The sequence below is a fragment of the Leopardus geoffroyi genome, chromosome A2 (assembly GCF_018350155.1).
Source record: "Leopardus geoffroyi isolate Oge1 chromosome A2, O.geoffroyi_Oge1_pat1.0, whole genome shotgun sequence".
Lineage (NCBI taxonomy): Eukaryota > Metazoa > Chordata > Mammalia > Carnivora > Felidae > Leopardus > Leopardus geoffroyi.
Genome location: NC_059331.1, coordinates 46,394,707 through 46,422,234, shown reverse-complemented (window position 1 = coordinate 46,422,234; position 27,528 = coordinate 46,394,707). Strand labels below are relative to the sequence as shown.

The 27,528-nt window shown below is 38.8% G+C and overlaps 1 protein-coding gene across 1 annotated transcript in view; it reads left to right on the top strand.

Annotated features, from left to right (window-relative positions):
- The window catches only part of SUMF1 (sulfatase modifying factor 1), a 96,400-nt gene extending 69,773 nt beyond the window's left edge, over window positions 1-26,627 (top strand). The window contains exons 8-9 of the mRNA XM_045493608.1: window positions 14,519-14,578; window positions 25,502-26,627. Coding sequence (XP_045349564.1) covers window positions 14,519-14,578; window positions 25,502-25,612 — 171 coding nt within the window. The 3' untranslated portion in view covers window positions 25,613-26,627. The remainder of the gene's footprint in view (window positions 1-14,518; window positions 14,579-25,501) is intronic.
- Window positions 26,628-27,528: the final 901 nt, after the last annotated feature.

Genomic DNA, 27,528 nt, shown 5'->3' with positions numbered 1-27,528 from the left:
TTTCTGGGACATCATTTTTCCTTGGAAGTTTTTGAAAACCATTCCAGTAATACTCAAGGGAAGATGAGACTTTGCTTCTATGGTATAAGTTTAAGACCCCAAAGCCCAGTGTGGTTTGAGCCAGTGAAACCACTGAATGTATCTGTGGTATCAATCTAAGTATGCATGTCTGAGTGGTAGGTGTTGCTGCTTTAGATGTGGACTTATTCCTGATTGAAATGAGGAGATACTATATGCGGAGAAAAGCAATTAAGAAAAGCATGTCTAACAAGGGACATGTTTCAGTTGCATATCCAAGAGCAAATGTATGTATGTATGTATTTTTAAAGTTTTCATTTATTCTGTGAGAGAGAGAGACAGAGAGAAAGAATGTGAGCAGGGGAAGGACAGAGAGAGAGAGAGAGAGAGAGAGAGAGGAAGAGAGAGAATCTGGCAGTGCAGAGCCTGACGCAGGGCTCGATCTCACCAACCGTGAGATCATGACCTGAGCTGAAATCAGGAGTCCGACGGCTAACTGACTGAGCCACCCAGGCACCCTGTCTTTATTTTTTAAAGATATGAACTCTTGAGTCATAGTTCTCCTTGGGTTTTAGCCATTTTCTTGTAGCAAATGTATTCTGAAATACAGAGAGGTTTGTGTGCTTCAAAGTGAACAGCGGGATGATTTACTTTTTTAAAAAAGGTAGTAATATCAGCTCAGAGGGGGCACATGGCAGAATGGCTGAATATGAGCCTGGATCCAGATGACCTGGGCTTGAACCCTGGCTTACTAGATGTGTGACCTTGGATAGGCTATTTAACCTTTCCGTTCCTTAAGTCTCCATTTGCAAAATGAGGCTAATGATTGTATGTCCAAATGTTTCTGGATTGTGGCTGTGCCTGGCACAATTGTTAATGGCTTTCCCCTTTGATTCCTCAAAGTATCTTTATTTGGACAATAAATTATATAGTTGCCCTACCAATAATCGAACCTGTGTCAGAAGATCCATTTTGAAGATTAAAAGCATTAAAAACAATACCTACTTATAATATGTGCTCAGTAAGTATTAGTTGCTGTTATTAGCTGTGACAACTAGAATCCATGTTTTAAATATCCAGTTTCATGCATTACCCCAGAAGCAAGAATTGTTACTGTAGACCTTGAGCCCTGAAAGTGACATTTTTTTTGTTGGAAAATGGAGAATCACCACAGTGTGAGCAAATTTAATACAGTTTTGAAAAATTCTCTTCCATTTTAACCTAGCATGGGTGAAACAAGTAGCTTGAAAGAAATGGCTGTTTTCTTTCATTTCACTAACAGGGTAATCACCACCCAGGGCATGCTGGTTTTACGGAGAACATACCATGGGGGTTGTTAATTTGGGTTTTGTGTTTAATGTGCTGTTCTTTCCAGTCTGATCCCTAGTTTTCTTTCTTTGATCTTTCTTTGGGCATCACCTTCCTTTTCCTCTCCTCATGTAATGTCTAAAGTTAATTGCTGTCCCTTCTTCATACATCCTTGTGCTAGGGGATAAAGAAATTATACATAACTGAAAAAGCTTTATTTGCAGTAATGGTTTCATGTACCTACTCTTAAAATCCTTTGACGTGTTTGAGATTGGGTAAAAAAAAAAGTGGGTTAATTGGGATATGACTTTTCTTCATATATGCATCTTGATCAGAGTTGCGGCTAAGCTTGCAAGGTAGTCACGCTAGACAGGCACAGAGGTGGGACGGACCTTGACTCCTGGCCCTGCCACATGCTAGCTGTGTGACCTTGGGCACTCCATTTATTTCATCTCTCTGAGTTTCAGTATTTAGCATGCTTAAAATGGGGGTAAAGATATGTGCTGCTTTCCAAGGTTAAACATGAGGCTCAAATGAGATGATGAGTTAGCGTGCTCTAAGCAAATGTTGGCCAGGAGTTCCTTTCTTTAAAAATTGGTTGATGTGGTTGGGACTCCTTTTGGAAGATCCATGAGCAGAGGCTTGGAGGAAAAGAAGATAAAAATGCTGCTTCTGTTTGTGTGTTTCTGAGTTGCCTGTGGCTGTAGTACTTGGCTATCTATCTAACCAGGTGCTGCTTCAGCATGCATGAAGTACTTCAAATGGGCGGCAAAATGGTTTTTCTTTTATCCTAAACTTCAGGCTGTTGGAAGCATATCTGTGGGAGCCTGTGTGATCTGACAGCTTGAAGGCTCGACTAGAAGTCAAGTGTGCAAGGGCGCCCAGCTTTGAGCCAACCAGGGAAAGGATGACTTAGCTCTCAAAGGAACATGCACATTTCTCAGGTGATAGAGTAGAGAATAAAATCTGTCTCTTTAAACTCCACATTCCCCTGCTCTTCAACTTCTAAGGAAGTCTTTGACTACTAGCAGTCTGGGGCTCTGGAGCCAGCATAGTATTTTTCTTCTTTTAGTTTATCCTGGTTTATGATTTTCTCCCCTTTAACTTAAAAATTGTTTTTATTATAGAAAATTTCAAATATGCAAAAGTCAAGAAAATAGTATATTATACCCCCATGTCCTTAGGACCTAGTTTTAAAAATTATCAACTCATGTCTAATCTTGTTTCATCTGTATTTCTACCTGTTTTGTCCTTGCTCCCCACTTCCCCTGGTTTATTTGAAGCAAATCCCACACTTTATATTTTATTAAAAATATCATCCTGTTTGTTTTTATTTTTAAAAAGTTTTATTGTAGTACAATTGGCATAAGTTTCAGGAAACTAAAGTGTGCTATTTGATAAGTTTATACATCAGTGTGGATGTGTATACACACAGATCAAAAAGTATATACACACACATATCCATGAAACCACCACAGTCTAGACAGTGAACATATCCATCACCGAAAAGTTTCCTTGTGTCCCTTGGTAATCCTTTCCTCTTGCCCCTCTCTGCCACCCATTACTGATCTGTTTTCTGTCACAATATATTAGTTTCTATTTTTTAGAGTTCTAGATGAATGAGATCATAAAGTACGTACTTTTTTTTTTTTTTTTTTTGGTCCAGTTTTTTTTTCGCCGTAGCATAGTCTTTTGTCTGTTCTACCAAAATCATCATGCTCTGACTAGGTACCATTTAGGAAGCTGCACGACCCTTTAGCAGATATTATAGTAGTCCCGGTGAGAAATGGTGGTTTGGACCAGGGTGGTTACCATGGAGATGATAGCTGCCACAATTAGAGATCTGCTTTGGAGGTAGAGCTAATCAGACCAGCTGGATTTGGGGATTAGGGCGGGGGGGGGGGGGCGGGGATCCAGAATTACCCCTGAGGATTCTAGCTTGAGCACATGAAGAGAGTGTGATGAAACGGAGGAGACTCAGTGAGCAGCTATGTATGACCTTTCCTGATTCAGTCCTTCCCTGGATGTCCATTGCTTCTTCAAAGCTGTCATTATTATCATTGGTTGATTTGAAGCAGTACTTGAACTGCAGATGAAAAAACTATTTGAAGCACTTTAAAGTATTTACAGGATTACTGGGTGTTATCAGGAATGATATTAAATAAAGGCTAGCTGCCATTGTCAAGTTGAAAATAATGAATTTCAGTGTTCTCCTCAGGTGTTTGTAGTATCATCTGGACCAGGCAAGGAGAGACTAAGAAGTACAGAGGCAAATCACATTTTTAAGAGCTTTTAAAAGCTGCTTGAGGTGAAGTTCACTCCACTTTTTTCATGGCTCCCAGAATGTTTTTGTGCTGGTTTTATCATTGAAAATGTTCTGCTAAGTCTGATGCTGTGGTGATAACATCTTCACGCCCTAGCTTTGTGAATTTCACCGTAAAGTAGGATAGCCTGTCTTCCTTCTACAGGGTTATTAACATGTCAGGTGTTTTATTAGAACTTGGACTCCCTTTGGGGGTTTGGATTCAGAAAAACTGAGTCAAGTGATTTCTTTGGTTTTGGAATTTTAGAAAGTACATGCCACCTGGATTATTAAGTTTATGGGCACCTTTGGGAAACCTGATTAGTTATGAACTAATACTATATGATAGTAACAACTGCACATTTATTGTTTATTACTTGCTGAGTGCTTTATATGCATTATCTTATTTAATCTCCACATCAGTCCAATGAAGTAGGTACTATCATCATCTCCATTTTGCTGGGGAAGAACGTGGAATGCAGACGGGATACCTGATGAGACCTAGACTAGTCTCACAGTCAGGGTTAGAGCTATGACTTGGATCCAGGCAGGTAGTCTGGCTGCAGAGCTCATGCTTTTCATTAAGAGATAATATTTTCATTAAGAGATGGTATTCCCCGGTGGCTCAGTTGGTTAAGCCTGCTTGGGATTTTCTCTCTGCTGCTCCCCTGCTTGTGCTCGTATACGCTCTCTCTCTCTGTCTCAAAATAAATAAAAATGTGTTCTTTTTAAAAAAAAGAGATGATACTTGAGGTGGATCTTGCAAGATAAATAGAAATTTAATGGACAGTGGGGACTGGCATATAAGGTAGAAAGAATCTAGTATCAATGCAGGGACGTGAGAAACTTATTGTCCTGGGGGCTAATGATGAGAAATAATGTTGATAATGTAGGTATGACCAAAAAGACTTAGGGCCTAAAAAATACTTATTTTGGTTATCTAGAGCAGCTTTTTCATTGATAATTTTATGAGATCTTTAAAAAGTCTCCTTGAAATCTTGAATAAGTACAGGAGATCCCATTTCTGTTTTCTCAGTTCCAAAGATCTCAGATGGGGAGCTTCTGAACAAGCTGATCTCAAAAGCATTTTCTGATTTCAGACAACCTAGATTTTGCCATCCAGGAGTAAATCCACCGCTCCCACCTTTTCTGCTCAGCTCTGAGTCCCTTTAGTGTTAAAAGAAATCTGCTTGTTACTTTTAAACTGAATAGTATTTCCAAACCTGCTCCCACTGACAGTAGTTGAAAGGCTAATAGTCAGCTAGCATCTGAATACCACTGGAGTGGTAACTCACTTATTTGGTTCATAAAAAGGATGATGGTTGTAAAAAGGAAAGTGTATGATGTGGTGGGTTAGCCATTATTTGGAGGCTAACTCTTATTTCCTGCTTTAAAAATGTATTGTGCTATTTTGTAGTTAAGAATCGATTATAATGAGGAGGTAGTAAATGCAAAATAAAAGGTGCTTTTAGGTTTTAATGAACAGTGCTGTTGCTGAGTATCAGTGAAACAGATTTGTTTTTGTTTTTTAAATGAATAGGTAGTTTGTGGATGTGAATTTCAAAAGGTACACACTTTCATCCTGTATCTCAAATCCCTTCTTTCCTCTTCAAGCAACTTTGATTGTCCTTTAATGGCCCTTTTTATAAAGGGAGTCTATACTTGTATTAGCATATATGAGTGTGTTATTTTTTTTAGGATTTTGTTATGGAAATGCTAATTAGTAAGAGTAGAGAGAATGTTATCTTGCCAGTCATGATAGCAACTAGTGTGTGTGTGTGTGTGTGTGTGTGTGTGTGTGGGTGTGTATGTATGTGTGTGCACATGAGCAGATAATCTAAATAAATGTTTACTTTTCACCTAAAAAATAATTAACATGAAAATTAACAAAGTTTAACCCATACTAAGGAAAAAGATTAGTTAGATAGAAACTGACTAGGCCCACATTTGGATTTAACAAAGACTTCAAAGCAGCTACTATATTTAAAGAACTAAAGGAAAATGTATTCAAAGATACAGTAGGAAATGTGATGTGAGTCAACAGAGAATCACAATAGACAAATGCAAATGATTTTAAAAAAGTGAAATTTATGGAATTGAAAAATACAATAACTGAAATAAAATTTCCCTAGATTAACTCAGTAGATTAGAAATAGAAGAAGGAATCAGTGAACTTGAAGGTAAATCAAGAGAAATTTCCCAAGCCAAAGAATAGAAAGGGGAGAAAAATTGGACACAAATCAGTAGAGCACTGTGTGACAATATCAGGTGCTTCAACATAATTATGTAACACATGTATAATAGGAGTCCCAGATGGAGAGGAGGGAGAAAAAGGGACAAAATATTTCTGAAGAAATTGTTTAAATACCAAATTTGATGAAAATTATCTGAAAAATCCAAAAAGTTGAAATAACTCCAATTTGGATGAACACAAAGAAGAATACACCTAGACAAATCATAGTTACACTATTGAAGAACAAAGATAATATTTTGAAAGTAGAAAGAGGAAGCCCCTTAACACATATAGGGCAAGAATAATGTGACTAATGGCTGATTTCTTATCAGAAACAACGGAAGCCCGAAGATGGTGTAGTGATAGATCCCAAGTGCTGAAAAAAACCATCAACTAAAAATTCTGTGTCCAACAAAACTATCCTTTAAAAACGAAGATGAAGGAGGTTTTTCTTCTGGTTCTGGCAAAGTAGAGGAGACACACATTTCCCTGTTCCTCCCACTAAATGTAATTAAAACTCTGGATACTACAAATAAAATAAATGTAAGAAAGGTGAAAAGAAGGGTGCCTGGGTGGGTCAGTTGGTTGGGTGTCCAACTCTTGATCTCAGCTGGGGTCACAATCTCGCAGTTTATGTGTTTGAGTCCTGCATCAGGCTCTAAGCTGACAGTGTGGAGCCTGCGTGGAATTCTCTCTCCCTCCCTCACTGCCCTTACCCCACTCGTGTTCTCTTTCTCTCTCTCTCTCTCTCTCTCTGAATGAATGAATGAATGAATGAATAAATAAATAAATAAATACATAAATAAGATAGGTGAAAAAAAGGAAGAGTACCTGTGGACCTTAGAAATGAAATGGTAGTGAGTTACATGCATTTTCTTTTTGATCCATGTGTCTCAGACTCAGAGCTGAGGAAACGAGCAACCTACAAATGCCAGCAAATATAGATAAAGTCCCAAGGAAAGCCTGCTCTATCTAGTTAAAAGAGAAAATAGGAAAGGGGTAGTCTAACCATACAGAAAACTTTTAGGCAGTAACCACTCTATTCCATCCAAACACTGCATAAAAAATCGTGTTCTCATCCAAGCCTGCAAAGTCCATGTGGAGAGCCTATACTTGCACCCTCATGAGTCTGTGTTGAGGTGCCATAATACCCCCACCAGGGTAGCATCAGAGAAGGTAAAGTAAGGACAAGGCCTTTCATCATTGCCAAGCAGTAATACTGCCACCCTCACTGTGGTGTAAGTGGAGACTTTGTGGTGAACCAGAGCTCTCCCCTCCATGTACCAGGAAATAACGAGAGTCTCTCCTGAGGTGTCAGTGGAAGCCATGTGGGGAACCTGGATTTCTACTTTCACCTGGCAATAATGAGATGGCTCCCTCCCTCTCTTCCCCTGCCAGCGTGGGTCATAGAAAGCCAGGTGAAACAGCACGGTTAAATAAGATTCAGAGGCTTGCAACATAATAAAAATGTATTCAGGTTTCAACTGAATAATCATTTAATCATACCCAGAACCAAACGAAAGAAACAGTAGATGCTAACACTAAGATGGCAGAGGTTTTAGAATTTTCCACCAAAGATTTTAAAGCAGCCATGATAAAGATTCTTCAGTGAGCAATTAAGAACATGCTTGAAACAAATGAAAGAAAAATGGAAAGCTTCGGGAAAGAAATAGAAGATATAAATGAGAACCAAATGAAAAATTTAGAGCTGAAAAATAGAATAACCAAAATAAAAGCTTTGTGAATGGGCTCAAAAGTAGAATAGGGACAGAATAGCAACAGCAAGAACAACAACAACAAAATCAGTGAACTGGAGACTAGAATAAAAGAAAGTACCCATTCTGAACAACAGAAGAAAAAAGAGAAAATAAGTGAACGAATGAGCCTCAGGGACCTATGTGACTTTAACAAAAGATCTAACATTTGTGTCATGGCAGTCCTGGAGGAGAGAAGGAAGAGGGTGGGGCTGAGGGAGCACTCAAAGTAGGTACTGGATGCATACCTCCCAGACTGAGGAAAGACTTAAACCTGTAGGTTCAAGAAGTTAAGTGAACCCTAAACAGGACTGTCCCAAAGAAATCCATACCAAGACATCATAATTACACTGCTGAAAATAAAAGACAAAGAAAAATATTGAAAGAAGGCAGAGGAAAGAATACCTTACCTATAGGGAAAAAGTCAAATTGAATGACAGTGGACTTCTCATCAGAGATCCTAATAAAGGCCCGAGGAAATGGCATGATAGTTTTAAAGCGTTTTCTCTCATGTTTTAAAAATTTTGTTTGATGGTTGAAGCAGAAATTATAGCATAGTCTGATGTGTTTCTAAATGTATTTAGAAGAAGTCTTTCATACATTATTTTTTTAATGTTTATTTTCAAGAGAGAGAGAGAGAGAGAGAGTGGGGAAGGGCAGAGAGAGAGGAAGAAACAGAATCCAAAGCAGGCTTCAAACTCGGAGCTGTCAGCATAGAGCCTGACTTGTGGCTCAAACTCATTAACCTTGAGATCTTGACCTGAGCCAAAGTCAGATGCTTAACCAACTGAGCCACCCAGGTGCCCCCATACAATTACATTATAAACAGGGGAGGCTAAAGGGATATAAAAGGAGATACGTTTTCTATGTTTCACTGGAATTGGTAAAATAACACCAGTAGACTCTGATGTTTTATATCATCACAGTTTTATATATATGTTTACATGTCACATATATATCTGTAATGTAGATATAAATGATAAGATATAAACTGTGATTTATATATAAAACTGTGATCTATATATAAAACTGTGATAATATACATGTATATATACACACACACGCATATATATATATATAAATGTACACTCAAAACTCTATAGGTAAGTAAAAATGGATTTCTTAACAAAAATGTTTAGGTAATATATAGGAAGACAGGAAAAAGCAAACAGAACCAAAATCATAGAGAACTGACAGAAAACAACAAAATGGTAGATTTAAGTTCTAACATCAATAATTTCATTAAAAGTACATGCTCTAAATATATCAGTTAAGAGACAGATTGGCAGTGGGGACTAAAAAATATAACCTAATTATATACTGTCTACAAGAAACTCATTTAAAATATAACGATATAAGTGGATTGAAAACAAAATGTTGGGGGACACCTAGGTGGCTCAGTTAGTTAGGTGTCCAACTTCGGCTCAGGTCATAATCTCATGGTTCGTGAGTTTGAGCCCTGCGTTGGACTCCGTGCTGACAGCTCAGAGCCTGGAGCTTGCTTCGGATTCTGTGTGTCCCTCTCTCTATGCCCCTCCTCTGTTAGCACTCTGTCTGTCTCTCAAAAACAAATAAACCTTAAAAAAAAAATAAAATGTTGGGACAAGAGATACAAACATTAATCAAAAGAAAGCAGGGATGGCTATATTAATACATAAAGTAGACTTCAAAAAATTTTTCATGTTTACTTTTGAGAGAGACAGACATAGTGTGAGCAGGGGAGGGGCAGAGAAAGAAGGATGCAGTTTGAAGCAGGCTCCAGGCTCTGAGCTGTCAGCATAGGACACAGGGCTTGAACCCATGAACCATGAGATCATGACCTAAGCTGAAGTTGGAAGCGTAAATGACTGAGCCACCCACACACTCCTATAAGGTAGACTTTAAAGCAAAGCAAGTTTCCAGAGTCAAGGAAGGATATTCTATAGTGATAAAATGGTTAATCCAACAAGAGGAAATAGAAATACTTAAGAATTTTTTTTTAATGTTTATTTTTGAGAGAGAGAGAGAGACAGAGTGCGAGCAGGGGAGGGGCAGAGAGAGAGGGAGACACAGAATCTGAAGCAGGCTCTAGGCTCTGAGCTGTCAGCACAGAGCCTGATGTGGGGCTCTAACTCATGGTCCATGACCTGAGCCAAAGTCAGATGCTTAACTGACTGAGCCACCCAGGTGCCCCAGGAAATAGTAATACTAAATGTGTATATACCATTGAATACAGCTGAGACATATGAAGCAAAAACTAATTTAACAGAACATTCAAAGAAGAAATAGACCAATCCACAATTGTAGCTGGAAACTTTCATGCCCCTTTCTCAACAATTGATAGTATAATTACATAGAAAATCAGCAAGGACATAAAATAACAGTGATACAATCAGTGGATAGGATCTAACCAAGATTTCTAGAACAATTACCCTACAACAGCAGAATATCCATTCAAGTAGTCATGGAAAATATGCCAATGGAGACCACATCCCACACCATCATATAAACCTCAGTACATTTAAAAAGTTTTAATTGTATAAAGTATAGTCTCCAGCAAGAGTGGAGTCACACTGGAAATCCATAACAGAAATAAAATAGGAAAATCTCCAAACACTTAGAAACTAAACAACACACTTCTAAATAATCCATGGGTCATAGGGCAAGCCTCGAGGTAAATCAAACAGTGCACTGAACTGAATGAGAATGAAGATGTAGATGAATGTGTTACCAGCGAGGGGTGGCCCACGGGGCATCCTCCCGTGCCCCAGGGCCAGATGCTCGCTCCAGGTAACCAACTCCCCACTGGGACACCATGTATAAGAAAATCAGAATAAATGCTTGATTCCGTGTTATGTTCTAAGCAAAAGTGATAGTCCAATAGACTCTTACAGAAATGCCTCATGCCTCATTCTTTTTAATAGCTGTTTAGTAGTCCACACTGTGGACTTTATCAAACAGCATGTTTAATAGTAGTGCTTTTTGACTCTTTGCTGACTGATGAAAATTTGTCCAACTCTGTCCTTTCTTTTTTTTCCCTTGTCATTGTGTTGGGTATAAAAAGGAGGGACAGGGAAGTGTCTCCTGACTACACAAAATGTCGTTGTTAGTTCTCTTATGAAATACATCTTGGCAGGCCTTGAGCACGTTGGCCACCTTCCTTCCTGCAGGCTTGTTTCTCATTCAATAAGCCAGTCATACTGATGAGGGTTCTGTGGTATCTTGTGTGGATTTTTCACTATTGATGGCTTTCATGCCTTCCTACGTGTTTTGAATGAAGATATATTCCCCTGCACTAACACTCAGAGATTGCTTCTTTATCTCTTTTCCTGAGAACTTTAGCTGCACCTTGGCCTTTTGGGATTATTGGGGCAGACATTTAGAACTTGCAGTTTTGGGGGCACCTGCGTGGTTCAGTCGGTTAAGCAACTGACTCTGGATTTTGGCTTAGGTCATGATTTCACAGTTGGTGAGATCAAGTCCTAAAAGTTTGTTAGTGTAACATTAAGCATTTAAGGCCATGGAAATACTGCGACCCTGCAGTGGAATGAAGAATAGACAGTGGCTTAGTCTGTGACTGTTTCTAAGTACCTGGAAATGCTTAGAAAACATGAACTTCTGACCACATAGTTAAAATTTGCAAGTCAACCCAAAGCTATCTACACATTCAATGCAATCCCAATCAAAATTGCACCAGCATTCTTCTCGAAACTAGAACAAGGAATCCTAAAATTCATATGGAACCACAAAAGGCCCCGAATAGCCAAAGTAATTTTGAAGAAGACCAAAGCAGGAGGCATCACAATCCCAGACTTTAGCCTCTACTACAAAGCTGTAATCATCAAGACAGCATGCTATTGGCACAAAAACAGACACATAGACCAATGGAATAGAATAGAAACCCCAGAACTAGACCCACAAATACATGGCCAACTGATCTTTGACAAAGCAGGAAAGAACATCCAATGGAAAAAAGACAGTCTAACAAATGGTGCTGGGGGAACTGGACACCAACATGCAGAAGGTTGAAACTAGACCACTTTCTCACACCATTCACAAAAATAAACTCAAAATGGATAAAGGACCTGAATGTGAGACAGGAAACCATCAAAACCCTAGAGGAGAAAGCAGGAAAAGACCTCTCTGACCTCAGCCGTAGCAATTTCTTACTTGACACATCCCCAAAGGCAAGGGAATTAAAAGCAAAAATGAACTACTGGGACTTTATGAAGATAAAAAGCTTCTGCACAGCAAAGGAAATAATCAACAAAACTAAAAGGCAACCAATGGAATGGGAAAAGATATTTGCAAATGACATATCTGACAAAGGGCTAGTATCCAAAATCTATAAAGAGCTCACCAAACTCCATACCCGAAAAACAAATAATCCAGTGAAGAAATGGGCAGAAAACATGAATAGACACTTCTCTAAAGAAGACATCCGGATGGCCAACAGGCACATGAAAAGATGCTCAACATCGCTCCTCATCAGGGAAATGCAAATCAAAACCACAGTCAGATATCACCTCACGCCAGTCAGAGTGGCCAAAATGAACAAATCAGGAGACTATAGATGCTGGAGAGGATGTGGAGAAACGGGAACCCTCTTGCACTGTTGGTGGGAATGCAAACTGGTACAGCCACTCTGGAAAACAGTGTGGAGGTTCCTCAAAAAATTAAAAATAGATCTACCCTATGATCCAGCAATAGTACTGCTAGGAATTTACCCAAGGGATACAGGAGTACTGATGCATAGGGGCACTTGTACCCCAATGTTTATAGCAGCACTCTCAACAATAGCCAAATTATGGAAAGAGCCTAAATGTCCATCAACTGATGAATGGATAAAGAAATTGTGGTTTATATACACAATGGAGTACTACGTGCCAATGAGAAAGAATGAAATATGGCCCTTTGTAGGAACGTGGATGGAACTGGAGAGTGTTATGCTAAGTGAAATAAGCCATACAGAGAAAGACAGACACCATATGTTTTCACTCTTATGTGGATCCTGAGAAACTTAACAGAAACCCATGGGGGAGGGGAAGAAAAAAAAAAAAAAAGAGGTTAGAGTGGGAGAGAGCCAAAGCATAAGAGACTCTTAAAAACTGAGGGTTGTTGGGGGGTGGGAGGGAGGGGAGGGTGGGTGATGGGTATTGAGGAGGGCACCTTTTGGGATGAGCACTGGGTGTTGTATGGAAACCAATTTGACAATAAATTTCATATATTGAAAAAATTAAAAAAAATCTTTAACTTCGAAAAAAAAAATTTGCAAGTCAGTGTGTTAACCATGCTTGGAGAAAACATGATTCTTTTAACTTCTGCCACTTTTGTCTGAGCCCTTGACACTAGACAAGTAGTTGTCAAGAAAAAGGAAAACTAAGATAGGCAGCATTATTCAACTGTCTCTTGTGTTCAGTAGACAAAAAGTAGGCAGCTGTGTGATTAGTTGATTTTTTTTGCATAATAGGGGAAAAGCAAAAAGATCCTTGTAGCCCCCAAACTTCCCCTATGTGGTTCTGGTTTGTAGGAGGTTATTGGTACTTCTCAGATGTTCTTTGCATGGCTAATCTGATGTTGAGGCCCTTTTATCCTGGCAACTGAAGTTTTAGGATGTTCATTTCCAGTGCACTTCTATCCAAAGCTCTCCTTAGAAAAAATAGTCTTACCTCTTGGCTGGCTGTTTCTGGCTTCAGTTTTCATTACAGTGGTAGTCACTGTGTGTTCTTGCATCCTCTTAGGGATTGTCCAATTTCCTCCATTTCTGGTCCCATTACAGGGAGTGTAATGGACTCAGACCAGCTGCCTGGGTGTGAATCCTTGTTCTGCCACTTGCTTAACTTACATCAGAAGTTGTTATGGAGGGGCGCCTGGGTGACTCAGTCAGTTAAGTGTCTGGCTTTGGCTCAGGTCATGATCTCACGGTTCATGAGTTCAAGCCCTGTGTCCGGGCTCTGTGCTGGCACTTCAGAGCCTGGAGCCTGCTTCAGATTCCATGTCTCCCTCTCTTTCTGCCCCTCCTCATTCACATTTTGTCTCCCTCAAAAATAAACAAACATTAAAAATTAAAAAAAAAAAGGTGTTATAGAGAGGGGTACCTGGCTGGCTCAGTTGGTGGAGCATGTGACTCTTGATCTTGGGGTTGTGAGTTTGAGCCCCATGTTGAGTACAGAGATTACTTAAAACTAAAATCTTAAAAAAAAGTTTTTAAGGAGATTACATGGGTTAATATTTGCATCCATGCTTGGCTCATAGTAAGCACTATATAAATCTTTTTGGAAAAGATAAACTGTGTTCTATATCTTGATTGTGGTGGTGGTTACATGCCTGTACATTTGTCAAAATTCATCAGGCATGTGCATTTAAAAAGGCTTAACAAGGTTAAAGTTTACTATATGTAAATTATACCTCAATAAACCTGACCTAAATTTTTTTTAAAAGATAAAAGGCAAATTTCTTCAGTCAGCAAAGGGTTTACTAGCTGTTACACAGTAGGATTATAAAAACATAATTCAAAGAGACTAGCCAGTCTAGTTGAACAAGTCAGTTGTTATGCAGGATAAATTTGCATATTAACTTGAGAAGGTGATATAAAAGATACTGCCAAGCAGCTTGTTAGTCATCTAGGTGAGAAATGCTATTACAGGGGTTTAGAGGTGAGATTGCTTACGATAGTCATAAAGATTTTATCAAAGTGGGAACCTGAGCGGGACCTTAAAGGTTGGGTAGGATTTGGAGAGGTGGGCATTTGGGAAGGTGCATGTGTTCAGGGTGCATGGGTTCATGGGTTTTCTGCCCACAGGTGGAAAAGCATGTAGAAAGTTAAGGCAGCTGTGGAAGAGCTGATTGGACTAAAATGAACTCTCGGCCAGTCTGTGAGGAGCATCTGTGTTCTCTGGGCTAACGAGTTCTCTTAATCCACAGAAAGGCCCCCCTTCTGGGAAAGACCGGGTGAAGAAAGGTGGATCCTACATGTGCCATAAGGTGAGTCAAGTCATTACATTCTGTTTTGGTGTACTCACAGCTCATTAATGGAACCACTGTCATTAGCCCTAAAATGTCCCATCACTTCTGTGAATATATACCTATCTTCATCAAAACCAAAAAAAAAAAAAAAAAAAAAAAAAAAAAATAGTCATCTCAAATTTGGACACAGGCATGGGGAAAAACAGCAGAGGTTGTGAATCTTTTGTTAACCAAATTCCATCTGTTGAAACTTGATCCCTTTGAGAGACCTTTATTGTCCCCTGAACCAGGGTGGGCTCTATACTATTTCCAGCATGCTTATTTGGAAGTACACCCTTAATTTATTTGAGATTATATCTGGATACTCTGTGGAGATTAAGGTAGGGTTAGAAATGGAGGGTGGATTGTGCTGTACTGGAATGGAAACATCACAAATGTTCTAGGTGTAATGGGTGTGCTCTATGAAATAAGCATCAATCTCAGAGAGTGTTTCTGCTCTTTGGGCTATGATTTCAGTGTCAGAACTGGTTGTTCTTGGGTAGTCAGCGTGAGTTGGTGTTTCATGAATAACCTTTTTAAGGAGTTTGGAAATTGAATACCACCTCTCCCTTTTTTCTTTAAATCATATATTTTTAGTATCTCCAACACTTGAGCTTCTTTCTATCCCTATGCAAAGATGGCATTTTGCAGATGGTTATTACAAGAAGTTTCCTATGGTAATTCAGTCAGTCCAGGCAGTTAGAGACTTAAAACAACCTATCAGGGCTCCACGTTAAGTTACTAATTTAACGATGGATGTACTATCAAACTTTACCTTAAAACTGTGGTTCTCAAACTTTATTGCATATTATAATCATCTGGGATCCATAAAAAAGACTGTTGCCTGTTTCCCCACTCACTTCATTTTGATTTCTCTGGAGTGTGGCCTGGGCTTCAGGATTTTAAAGGTCTCAAGGGGTTTAAAACATTCTGCAAAGTTTGGAAACCACTAGTCTATAGAGAATCTCTGGGGGTGCTCAGTCAGTTAAGCATCTGATTTTGATTCAGGTCATGATCTCGCAGTTTGTGGTTTCAAGCCTCACCTCAGGTTCTGTGCTGACAGCTCAGAGCCTGGAGCCTGCTTCAGATTCTATGTCTCCCTTTCTGTCTGCTCCTCCCCACTCACACTCTGTCTCTCTCTCAAAAATAAATAAACATAAAAAAATGTTTTTAAGAGAATCTCTGTAGATTGTATGTGTGTCTTCTGTATTTCCTAAAAATTTTAATCCAGTTATTTAAGTGAGGTTTATAATTGAGTTTATTTTATGCTTTACACCTACATTTATGACAAGATGCATAGAAATTTATCTTTACAATTCTAATTTTAAGTTGAAATAAAAACATTGCCCTAGGTCATCCAGTACTTTTAAATGTTCACATACATTAGTCTTTAGTCCCAGATTTTTTCTCTTATTCAAGCTGTTACTACAAGTATATTGAATCCTCTTACTGGGGAAATGGAATTCCATGAAAAACAGGTGAATTTCTCTTTGAAGAATAGTAGCTCAAAACCTTAATTACCTCCAGTTGTGTTTCTCACATATGGCACTTTTAAAAATTGAGAATCCATTTACTCTGTAAGAATTGAGGACCAGAAGATTTTCCCTCAAGAAAGTAAGAGAAAATGAAGCTTGTAAAAAACATTTAAGTGTGAACACTAAATGTATTTCATTGCCATGCATATGAATGTGTTTACTTTAACATTTAATATTATTTGCTTATTTTAAATCTGTATTTTCATAAGCTTCTCAGTTTATTATTTTAAAATATTTTTTAACCTAATACATGTTTTTAATAAATAAGTTTACATGGTATAATTGGTTTATCTTGTGTTCTGCAACCTTTGTTAACTCATTTGTACTAGTAATGTTTTTGTAGATTCTGTTGGTTTTTCTGCATAGCTGGTTATATCATCTGTGAATATAGACAATTTTACTCCTTTTAAAATATTTATTACTTTTTTCTTGCCGTATTGCATTAGCTAGAACCTTCAGTATAGTATTGAATATGACTGGTAAGAACAGACATTTTTGCCTCATTTTTAATCTTAAGGGGATAAAAAATCAACTTTTCAAAATTAGTTATATCAGCTATAGTGTTTTCAGAGATGTTCTGTATAAGTTCAAGGAAGTTTCCTTCTATTCCTAGCTTTTTGAGAATTTTTATCAGAAATAGATATAAATTTTGCTGGATGTCTTTTCTGCAGCTGTTGAGATGTTTGTATGGTTTTTCTTTTTCACTCTGTTAATATGGTAAATACCTTCATAGATTTTCAGTTTTCAAATGTTAAACCATCTTTGCCTTCCTAGAGTGTGCTAATTTAGGTATGATGTATTATCCTTTTTATAAATTATGGATTCAGTTTGTTAAAATGTTGAGCATTTTTGCATATATGTTCATGATTGGTATTGGTCTCTTGTTTTCTTGTCGGGTTTTGGTATCAGTGTACTGTTGGATTTATACGTTGAATTGGCAAATATTCCTTTATCTTCAATTTTCTGGAATAGTTCATGTAGAATTAGCAGTATTTCTTCCTTAAATGTTTGATAGAATTCCCCCACCCCAGGGAAACCATTTAGGAGTAGAGTTGTAACCATAAAATTAATTTAGTTAATAGCTACAAGGTTATGCAGATTATATTTCCTCTTGATTAATCTCTGGGAATTTGTGTCTTTAAGGAATTTGTTCATTTCATCTGAGTTGTTGAATTTACTGGCAAAATCTCTGCCCTGCCGTTTGTCCATTTATATTTAATGTGATTATTGATATGGCTGAATTTAAATTTGCCCTTTTGATATTTTTAGTCTTTTTTGTCTCATCTGTTTCTTTTCTCTCTGTTTTTGACCTCTTTTGGTTAAGCATTTGTTATCGCTCCACTCTCTCTCCTTTGGTTTATTAGCTAAAACTCTTTGTCTTAAAATTTTAGGGTTTCATTTAGAGCTTATATTACATATCTTTAGCTTTTCTTAATCTACTTGCAAGATAAATTTTAATTTAGTTATGCTCAGAGTGATAGAGTATTCTAGAAGAGGAATAGCAGAGTAACAAAACATGGTTAGATCCATGGGATTTTTCAGAAAAAAAAAAAAAAAAACAGTTGCTGTAGGATCTTGGTCAAGTTAATTGTAGATGATGGAGGTAATTAACATCAGTCTGTCAGGAGAAACAACACAGTGTTGGCTGTGAATTGCTTTCAGAGCACTTATCCTTTCCACTAGATTAAGAGTGGCAGCTATAATTAAATTATTGAGCTATAGACTCTGAAATTAGATCTGAGTTGGAGTTCTATAACTTCTTGCTAGTCTGTTGTCTTAGGAAAATTACTTAACCTTTCTCAGCCTCAGTTTTCACGTTTGTAAAATGCACACCATAATTGCACCTACTGTATGGTTCTTATGAGTAAAGAATGGACCAAGTATATAAGCATGACTAATACCATCATCATTAACCATCATGTTTGTTATCATTAGATTGTGTTTTCCCCTCTCCTTTTGAATAAGGAGCCAACCAATGAACTAACTTGAGAGGCAGAATCCTTGAAATGATTCTTTCGGCATAGGTGAAGATCAGTAAAAGAAAGGAAATTGCTGTAAAGAAAAAAAAATGTTGAAGTTCATTTCGAAAAAAAATCACCCTGCTTAGAAGAGGACTTGCTTTTGATCATGGACCAGAGCTAGTTGGCATGATTAAAGTAAGCTCTGATGATTATTCATAACTTTTTGAAAGTCCATCTGAAGTACAGCTTTAGTAATGAGAAGAGAGCACAGAATGAAAAACTATGAGTCAACGCAGCATTGGGTTAAGAGCCTAGACTCTGAAATGGGATTGAAAAGGCTTGGATCCACCACTTACAAAACCGGGTGACCCTAGGCACACTATTAGCATGTCTGTGCCTCAGTTTTTCCTGTGTATACAATGCAGATGTGAATAATACCTTCCTCAGAGGATTAGTGGGAGGGCTAAGTGAATTAATACATGTGAATTTTTTAGAACAGTTCATAAAGTAAGTACTCAAGAAATATTAGCTGTTGTTCTTGGATGTTGTTAGACTAATCCCTGTGGGGTATTTATCCCAACTCATAATATGGAGGAAATCCTCACTCTCCTGCCATTTTACACCAAGATTACTAAGAAAGGAGTTGATTTAGTTGTCAATGGCAAGAGCAGTGGATGTGAAATTGAGAGACCAGGATTCTGCTGAGGTGATTTTATATAATGATTTCTTTTTTTTCACAATGAGCTATAATTTCCTTAAAACTTCCCTTTATTCCTGAAAGTTGTCTTCTCATAAAAACCATATTGCTGTCCCACTTGACTTCAGAGCCCCAAGGCTGGTAAGTCATTATCTTAAATGGATTGTTTCTGAGTCCAGGATCACATTCTTAGTGTAGACATTGAGATCAGTTTTACACAATAATTATCCATTTTAATGAAAAGGGGCTAATACAGGTCCTTGCCACTACCGGTGTTCTTAATTAGTAAAATGACCCATATTTCAGCCCCTCAAAGACCTAACATCATTAATAACCATTTTTGGTGCTAAAAGTAGAGTTGGAAAAAAAGGAAAAGCAATGAGGACATTAAAATCAGGCCATTTTCTGCTTTAAATATGTGTTCCATTAGTTGCCCATTATTCGAATTTAAAATGAACTACTTATTAATAAATGTTTGCTGAGTGAATGAGTTCATTTGAAATGGAATGATGATGTGAACGGTCTCTCTTATGGTGGTCCTGACCTCCCAAACTTTAATTTACAGTGAGCCTTGCTTTTTAGGGCTCAATTCTTCACAGCCATTTAGGTTAATGGAAGATTTTAGGGTCTGCTGTGATCTCATAAAGACTAGCTCTTTTTGTTGTCACTGATTTTAAGCTTGTTTGTTTTACAGAAGCAAACATTCATTACATGAAAATTAGAAAATAATAAACATAAAAATGAAAATAAAAACCACTTATCCTGCTTCCTGAAGTAAACTGTTGATAGTATTTTACTCACACTTTTTGGTACACTTCTATTTCTTTTCCCCCCCAAATGGAATTATTCATTATGTGCCAGGGTCTTCAGATATGGCTGTTGTAAAAATCTCTTACATATCATGGATCTTTTTCTACTATCTTATGTCACAGCCTCACGTTCCTTCTGACTAGGAAGGCATGCTCCGGACAGGCATGGTTTGTCAGGGTTGTTACAGCCTGTGTTTTGTGGCATATGGACAACATCTTGTTTTAAAATAGTTTTTTATATAATTTGAGGGATAAGTTGCATATAGAAATATGCCATCCAACAAAGACCTTAGTCCCATGCCTTCCTACACATATTCCTCATTTTTCCCATTTTTATAGCAAATACCTTTGGCATTTATGTAGCAAATGCACAGTTGACCCTAGAACAATGTAGCACTTAGGGGCACCAACCCCCCAGGCAGTCAAAAAGCCACATAAAACTTTTAACTCTCCCCAAATTTAACTACTAGTAACTTCCTGTTGACCAGAAGCCTTATCAAGCACATAGTTGATTAACACGCATTTTGTGTGTTATATGTATTACATACTGTATTCTTTAAAAAATTTTTTTAATGCTTATTTATTTTTGAGGGAGAGACAGAGCACGAGTGGGGGAGGGGCAGAAAGAGAGGGAGACACAGAATCTCAAGCAGGCTCCAGGCTCTGAGCTGTCAGCACAGAGCCCAACGCGGGGCTCAAACACATGGACCAGGAGATCATGACCTGAGCCGAAGTCGGACACTTAACCGACTGAGCCACCCAGGCTCCCCTTACATACTGTATTCTTAAAGTAAGTTAGAGAAAAGAAAACAATAAGAAAATTATAAGGAGAAGAGGAAATACATTTACAGTAGTCCTGTATTTATTGAAAAACTGTACCTAAATGGAACTGTGTAGTTCAGACCCATGTTGTTCAAGGGTCAGCTGTAAATCCATATTCGGATACTGGCAGTATTATCTTTCCAACATAAGGTTTTAAGACCTGTAGAGAAGCTGGCTATTGCTTTTGTTTTAGTGAGAAAGCAGATGAACCCCAAAATGTCAGGTAAGACAAAGTTAGTTTCTATAATTAAGAATGTTGTGTTCATTATAAAGTAACAGTTACAGTAACTTCCATGTGTCTGATGCTTTGCTTTTTTATGTCAAGATAAGATAAAGGATTTTAAAAAATGTCTTTTAATGTTTATCTTATTTATATATTTATATATAGAGAGAGAACGAGTGGGGAAGGGGCAGAGACAGAGGGAGAGAGAATCCCGAGCAGGCTGTGCACTTAGCAGTGCACAACCTGTGAGACGGGACACTCAACCGACTGAGCCACCCAGGCGCCCCAAGATGAAGCATTTTGACATTTTCCCATTAATAGCCCCATTTCATCGATGGGGGGACAGATTGAGAAAGGCTTTACCTGAGGTTAAATCGCTAATGTGTCTTGGATTTTGCTCTTTCTTTTCATAAATTAGTGCAATGTTCGTCATGATTTCCATTTGTATAAAGCCCAAATTCTTTCTGGTGAGAAGACCACCTGTAATGTAACTCCATCCTATTTACCCATGTTTCCTGCTTTTTATCACTTATTGTCTTTATACAGTGGTTGCTTTTGCCTGGAATTACTGTTCTCCAAACCTTTGGGCAACTCAGCTCATCTGGCACCGCCTCAGAGAGGCCTTCCCAGGACACCTTGTCTAAAGTAGCCACCTAGTCAGTGCCACTCCTCTCTCCCTATTTTACTTTCTTCCAAGCTGACCACTACCAGAAACTATCTTGAAGTTATCCATTCATTTATTGTCTAACTAATCCCTGTTGAATGTAAGCTTCTTGAAGACAGTTGCACTGTCTGTCTTGTTCCCCATCTTATTCCTTGTGCCCAGAATAGCATCTAGCATGTTGTGAAATCTCAAATATTTAATGAGTAAATAAACCCTGCTCTGACATGATCAGGCTATGGTCTTGCTATCCCCTTAAGTTGCCTGAATTTTTCCATTTTCATGCCTCTGATGTCATTGTCTTCTCTACTTAATATACCTTCTTTCTTCCTTTCTGAATTCTATAAATCATTGCTGCTCAAACTGCAGCCTATTGGTCCCATAGCATCAGCAGCACCTAAAAGCTTGTTAGAAATGCAAATTATTGGACTCTGCACCACATGTACTGAATCAGAACCTTTAGGTGTCTGGCCTGGGAATAGGTACTTAAGCTCTTCAGGCTATTCTTTTTTTTTTTTTTTTAATTTAAATCCAAGTTAGTTAACATAATAGTGTAATAATGATTTCAGGAATAGAATTTAGTGAGTCATCACTTACATATAACATCCCATGCTCATTCCAACAAGGCCCTCCTTAATTCTCATTGCCCATTTAGCCCATCCCCTCATCCAGCACCCCTCCAGCAACCCTCAATTTGTTGTCTCTATTTAAGAGTCTCTTACGGTTTGTCTTCCTCTGTGTTATTTTTGCTTCCCTTCCCCTATTTTATTGTTTCTTAAATTCCACATATGAGCAAAATCATATAGTTGTCTTACTCTGACTTATTTTACTTAGCCTAATACATTCTAGTTCCATCCACATTGTTGCAAATGGCAAGATTTCATTCTCTTTGATTGTCTTCAGGCTATTCTTAAATGTATACTCAAGTCAGAAGACCATTGCTGTAATTATGTCAATCCAGCCATGGCCCGGTTTTGCCTTCTAGAAGTCTTTACTAAAGACTTTGGCATTCTACAAGGGACAATTCCTTCACCTGAATTAGTAAAAAAACAAACAAAACAAACAAAAAAAAAAAAACAAAAAAAAAAACCCCAAAAAACAAAAAACAAAAAACCTCAGACTCTTTTAACCCTAGCCTGTTTTATAACCGTTTGATGTACAGCCATTGTTTCCGCAACCAGCCTGTGATCTGCAGCAGGACAGGACCATGCGTACGGTCAGGCTTCCTCTAGGCTGTGCACAGCATCAATCAGGAAGTGCTTGCTTGTTTTCTGCCGTGTGTGGTGCAGTTATGGAACAAGAATGTCCATGTCTAGATGCCTGCCTCCCCTGAATTAGATTCTTGCTCCAGTGTCAAATTCACTACACATAGTTGGTAGCACGGAGTCCTGGATTGTCCCCCGGAGTTTGATTCTAGAAATACCAAAGCACGGCTTGACAGCAGCCTGGTGAGTAGGGCCTCTGTGGGATGAGGCTTCTGCTGCATCCCCTTGTGTGATAAACTAGACATTTTAGAGCTGCACGCCAGGCACAGGCAGTATAGCAGATGCCATCAGCTTTTCACTCTTCCAGGTATATTTTTTTATTCATCTTCCCTCTCTCTGCCTGAGTATTGGTAATATGTTATATTCCTCACTGACCACAGGGAAAATGATAAAATTGGTTGCTACTGTTTCACTATCTATGGAAGACAAACCACTGTGTCTTTCTTTTTATGATAGATGTACTCTGGAGAATTTCTGTGGCAGCTTTGGAGATAATTTATTTTTAATTAAGAAATGTTTGGGGCGCCTGGGTGGCGCAGTCGGTTAAGCGTCCGACTTCAGCCAGGTCACGATCTCGCGGTCCGTGAGTTCGAGCCCCGCGTCGGGCTCTGGGCTGATGGCTCAGAGCCTGGAGCCTGTTTCCGATTCTGTGTCTCCCTCTCTCTCTGCCCCTCCCTCGTTCATGCTTTGTCTCTCTCTGTCCCAAAAATAAATAAACGTTAAAAAAATAATAATAATAATTAAAAAAAAAAAAAAAAGAAATGTTTTTAATGTTTTTTTGATTTGAGAGAGAGGAGGGGCAGAAGGAGAGAGTGAGAATCCCAAGTAGGTTCCATGCTCAACACAGAGCCTGATGAGGGGCTCAATCTCAACAACTGTGAGATCATGATCTGAGCTGAAATCAAGATCTCAGCTTAACTAACTGAGCCAACCAGGCACCTCAAGAGATCATTTTTATGCAGGTTAGAAACACTCACCTTTTGTTTGAGAAAGGAGAGTAAGAATTCAGAAAAAAATAAAAACCTCTTTCATGCAGACCTATTTCCCCCACCCCCCCCCGCCCCCCCCAATGATCTCTCCTTCCTGAGTCCCAAAGTTTCTTTGTGTAGTAGTTTCTGTAACCACCTGGCAGACGCTTTAGTTTCACTGGGCTGACTCAGCATTAATGCTCATGCTACACAAGATAACTAGTTTATTTTCATTCTCTGTTATTTTGGATCAAAGTACAGTCTTAGGATATGAGAGTTCTGTGCATGGTTGTTTTTGGAATGTGGAAACTTTTGATGTATTTAAGTCAGCTGTGGTTATTCACTGAATACCTACTAGGTGCCCATCCATGAGTGTTAGTCCTTCTTATTTGTGCAAGTATGCATGTACGTGCAGGATGAATGCATTAGAGGTGGGAGAGGAGCATGAGATGTGCTGTCTTTCCATCTAGGAGTATAGAATCTTGGCTTGGAGGCACATGCGCCATGGTCAGACCTGGGTTCGAATTCTGCTTCCTTCAACAACTGTGTCATCTTGGATGACTCATTTAATTCCTCTGTGCTGTTATGATTAAATGAAATAACACTTGAAGTGTCTAACGTGCCTGACGTGTGCTAGGTGCTCAGTGTCTGTGTGTGTGTGTTTGTGCACATGTATATATGTGTTCTCTGTCCCTGTAAAAGAAAACAGATACAAAACATCCACACACACAGCAGTGTGTAGCCAATCCAAAAGCAGTGTATTTCAAAAAATGTTTTTCACAGCCTTTCATACTTTTTATGTTCCTAGGCTTGTTTTTTAATTTTTGCCAATCTGAATCAAAAAGAATGAAATCTTGCCATTTGCAGCTACGTGGATGGAACTAGAGGGCATTATGCTAAGTGAAATTAACCAGTCAGAGGAAGACAAATATCACGTGATTTTGCTCATATGAGGAATTTAAGATGCAAAACAGATGAACATAAGGGAAGGGAAGCAAAAATAATAAACAGGGCGGGGGACAAAACTAAGAGACTCTTAAATACAGAGAACAAACTGAGGGTTGCTGGAGGGGTTGTGGGTGGGGGGATGGGCTAAATGGGTAAGGGGCATTAAAGAAGACACTTGTTGGGAGGAGCACTGGGTGTTATATGTAGGGGATGAATCACTGGATTCTACTCCTGAAATTATTATTGCACTACATGCTAACTAACTTGGATGTAAATTAAAAATAACTAAATAAATAAAATTATTTTTTGTCAGTCTGTTGAATATTTAATATGTTAATGGTACTCATAATTAATATTTCCTTGATTGCCATTTAGCTTTACTTTTTGCTTTAATGTCATATACTGTAAATGTAAAAATAACTTTTCAAATTATAAAAGTAACATACACTTATTGTGGGAAATTTGAAACTCCACTGCGCAAATATATTGTGGTCCGTTTTGAATCATCAGTCTTGTTTCCTTGACGTATATAATTGTGTAGCTTGAGATCATACCACACACACAGTTTTGCATTCTGACTTTTTCATTTAACTGTGTGTGTATCGCGAGAATCTCCTGTGTCATTAAGTATTACATAAAAAACATGACTTTTAATGACTGCTGAGTAATCCAGCTTGTGGATGTGCATAACCTCTGTAGTCGTCGGTTGTTCCTTTTTTTTTTTTTTTTTTTTAACTGTTCTAAGCAATGCTGGTACTAACATCCTTGCACCGTGTCTCTGTCTGTTTATAAGGTAACTACTGGTCAAACTCTGGACGTGCTGCCCTCTTCAAAACATACGTGCTAAGTAGGCCCGAGGGGGTGTTTGGGGTGGGACGGGGCGCGGGGAAGCCCTGTCTCCAGGTAGGCATGACTTCCCAGTAGCTGGTGCTCGGGTGCAACATGCATCTGACAGTTGAGAGCCTTTAAGTGAGAAACTAAGCACTCTCCCCTTTCCCTTCGTCTCTGTGCAGTCCTACTGCTATCGGTACCGCTGTGCCGCTCGAAGCCAGAACACACCCGACAGCTCTGCTTCCAACCTGGGCTTCCGCTGTGCGGCCGACCGTCAGCCCACCACGGGCTAAGAGCCAAGAAGAGCCTTCCTACGCCCAGAAGTCGCGTCTGCCCCGCCCTTGGCTTTACTCAGAACGCTGAACAACCAACCTCGAGTGAAGAATCCCCACTCCGAGTTGGTTTACATACCTGCCCAGGGGCCAAAGGAGCTGCCTCGCGGGACCAGACTGCTGACCTGTGTCAGCATGCGTGCTTTATGGTGTGGCGCACTTCTGGAGATCATCGCTGTGCTTGAGTTTGGAGAGTCTCTCAAAGAGGCAGGGGGTGAAGGAGACCCTGGGCGAAACTTCAGAAGGCATGGGTTCTTCCCAGGCTCTGCCACCAGGGCTAGACCTCAGGGTCCCACACTTGACCTTCTGGAGCCTCCATGACCTCCTCTATCCAGTGGCGGGGGGGATGCACAGCATGATCTCTGAGGCCTTCTCCGACAAATTCTATGCGTATATTAGATTCTATTGTGATTTCATAGTAAGAGTTTATGACAGATTATTTTTTAGCTATTTTTTTCCATGTGTGAACCTTGGGTAATACTAATCATGTAAAATAAGAGTTCTCTTATGTATTATTTTGAGAAAAGGATGGGGTGGTGGAAAAGGTGGTGGTGATGAGTCTTTATATTCATACTGCACTTTGTGTTTTCAAGGAAATCAGTGTCTTTTACATGGTTAGGATGAATCCCACATGGGCCCCTGGTGGTGCACTCAAGTTCAGCAGTCTGAACATGCAGGAATGTCTGTGGGGTGACTCTACTGTGCTTTATCTTTTAACATTAAGTGCCTTTGGTTCAGGGGGGCGGTTATAAGCCCTATATCCCCCCCTCTCCCCAAAGCCTTCAGTGAATGTGAAATGTATGCTACATGAAGAAACGTTTAATTCTAGATGGAGGAGAAGAGGAAAGAGAACCTTGAATTAACTCTATTCAGGGTATCCAGTATTTTATAATAGGGAAGTAGGACATCTTGTTGGCTGTGGAATATCAGATGCTCTGAATCCTGCACTATGTCGAATAAACTGGTATCTGCTAAAGGAGGCTTCCTTCTCTTGTTTCTCTCCATTGTGTTTTCTTTTAAAGAAATGTCTTTGTGACATGTATGTATTTTGTTTGCTATAAAGCTTTCATGTCCATTGGATACTTGACAACTTTGATGTGTGAGCAGTTTGCGGGAATTTTTGTTCCAGAAAGCAAAACCATTTGGCCAGGAACCTTATTATAACCTTGCTTCTTTGTGCCTCAGTAGATGGGGCAGAGGCAGGGGCGTTTGCCTCGGTTGGTGGTCCCGAAAAACCCGACAGTTTCTCTTGTCAGGAGAGCACCTTGTTCTAAAGCGATGGTTCTCAACCAGATGTCCCTTCATCAGGATCCCATCCTGATTCCCCAGTCCTTGAAGACCCCAAAAAGACGGGTCATTTGAAAGAAATGGCTCATCTTTATGTCAGTGTTCAAAAATTAAGTCAGATAATACTCATAAGTATTCCACCAACACTTGATTGCTGCTTTCATACATAGCCACCTAACATTAAGACACTTGTCTTAAAAAACAATCATGTTGCTGGGGTGTTCAGCTATATTTGTTAATCTGTCAGTTTGTGGATACAAAATGTTTCTCTGCAAACTTTTACCAACTGATGATGAATTCCAGGCAAAACAAACAAAAAATGCACTTGCTTAATTGAAAAAGCTAATGTAAAAAATAAGGTGTTTTATTCTTAAAGTCATCACTACTCAAGTACAGTTTTTGTTTTACTTGTTACCTCCCACCTGCTTGAATTTTTTTTAACACAGTTATGTTTTTAGTGTGTATATTTAGATTCTTGTTAATGAATGTTATATAGCATAAATATTTTTGGGTGTGTTTTGGCTTAGTCTTCACAACTGATTTTTAGCAGCAGCATAATATTGGAAAGCATTTAAAATTAAATCCCAAAA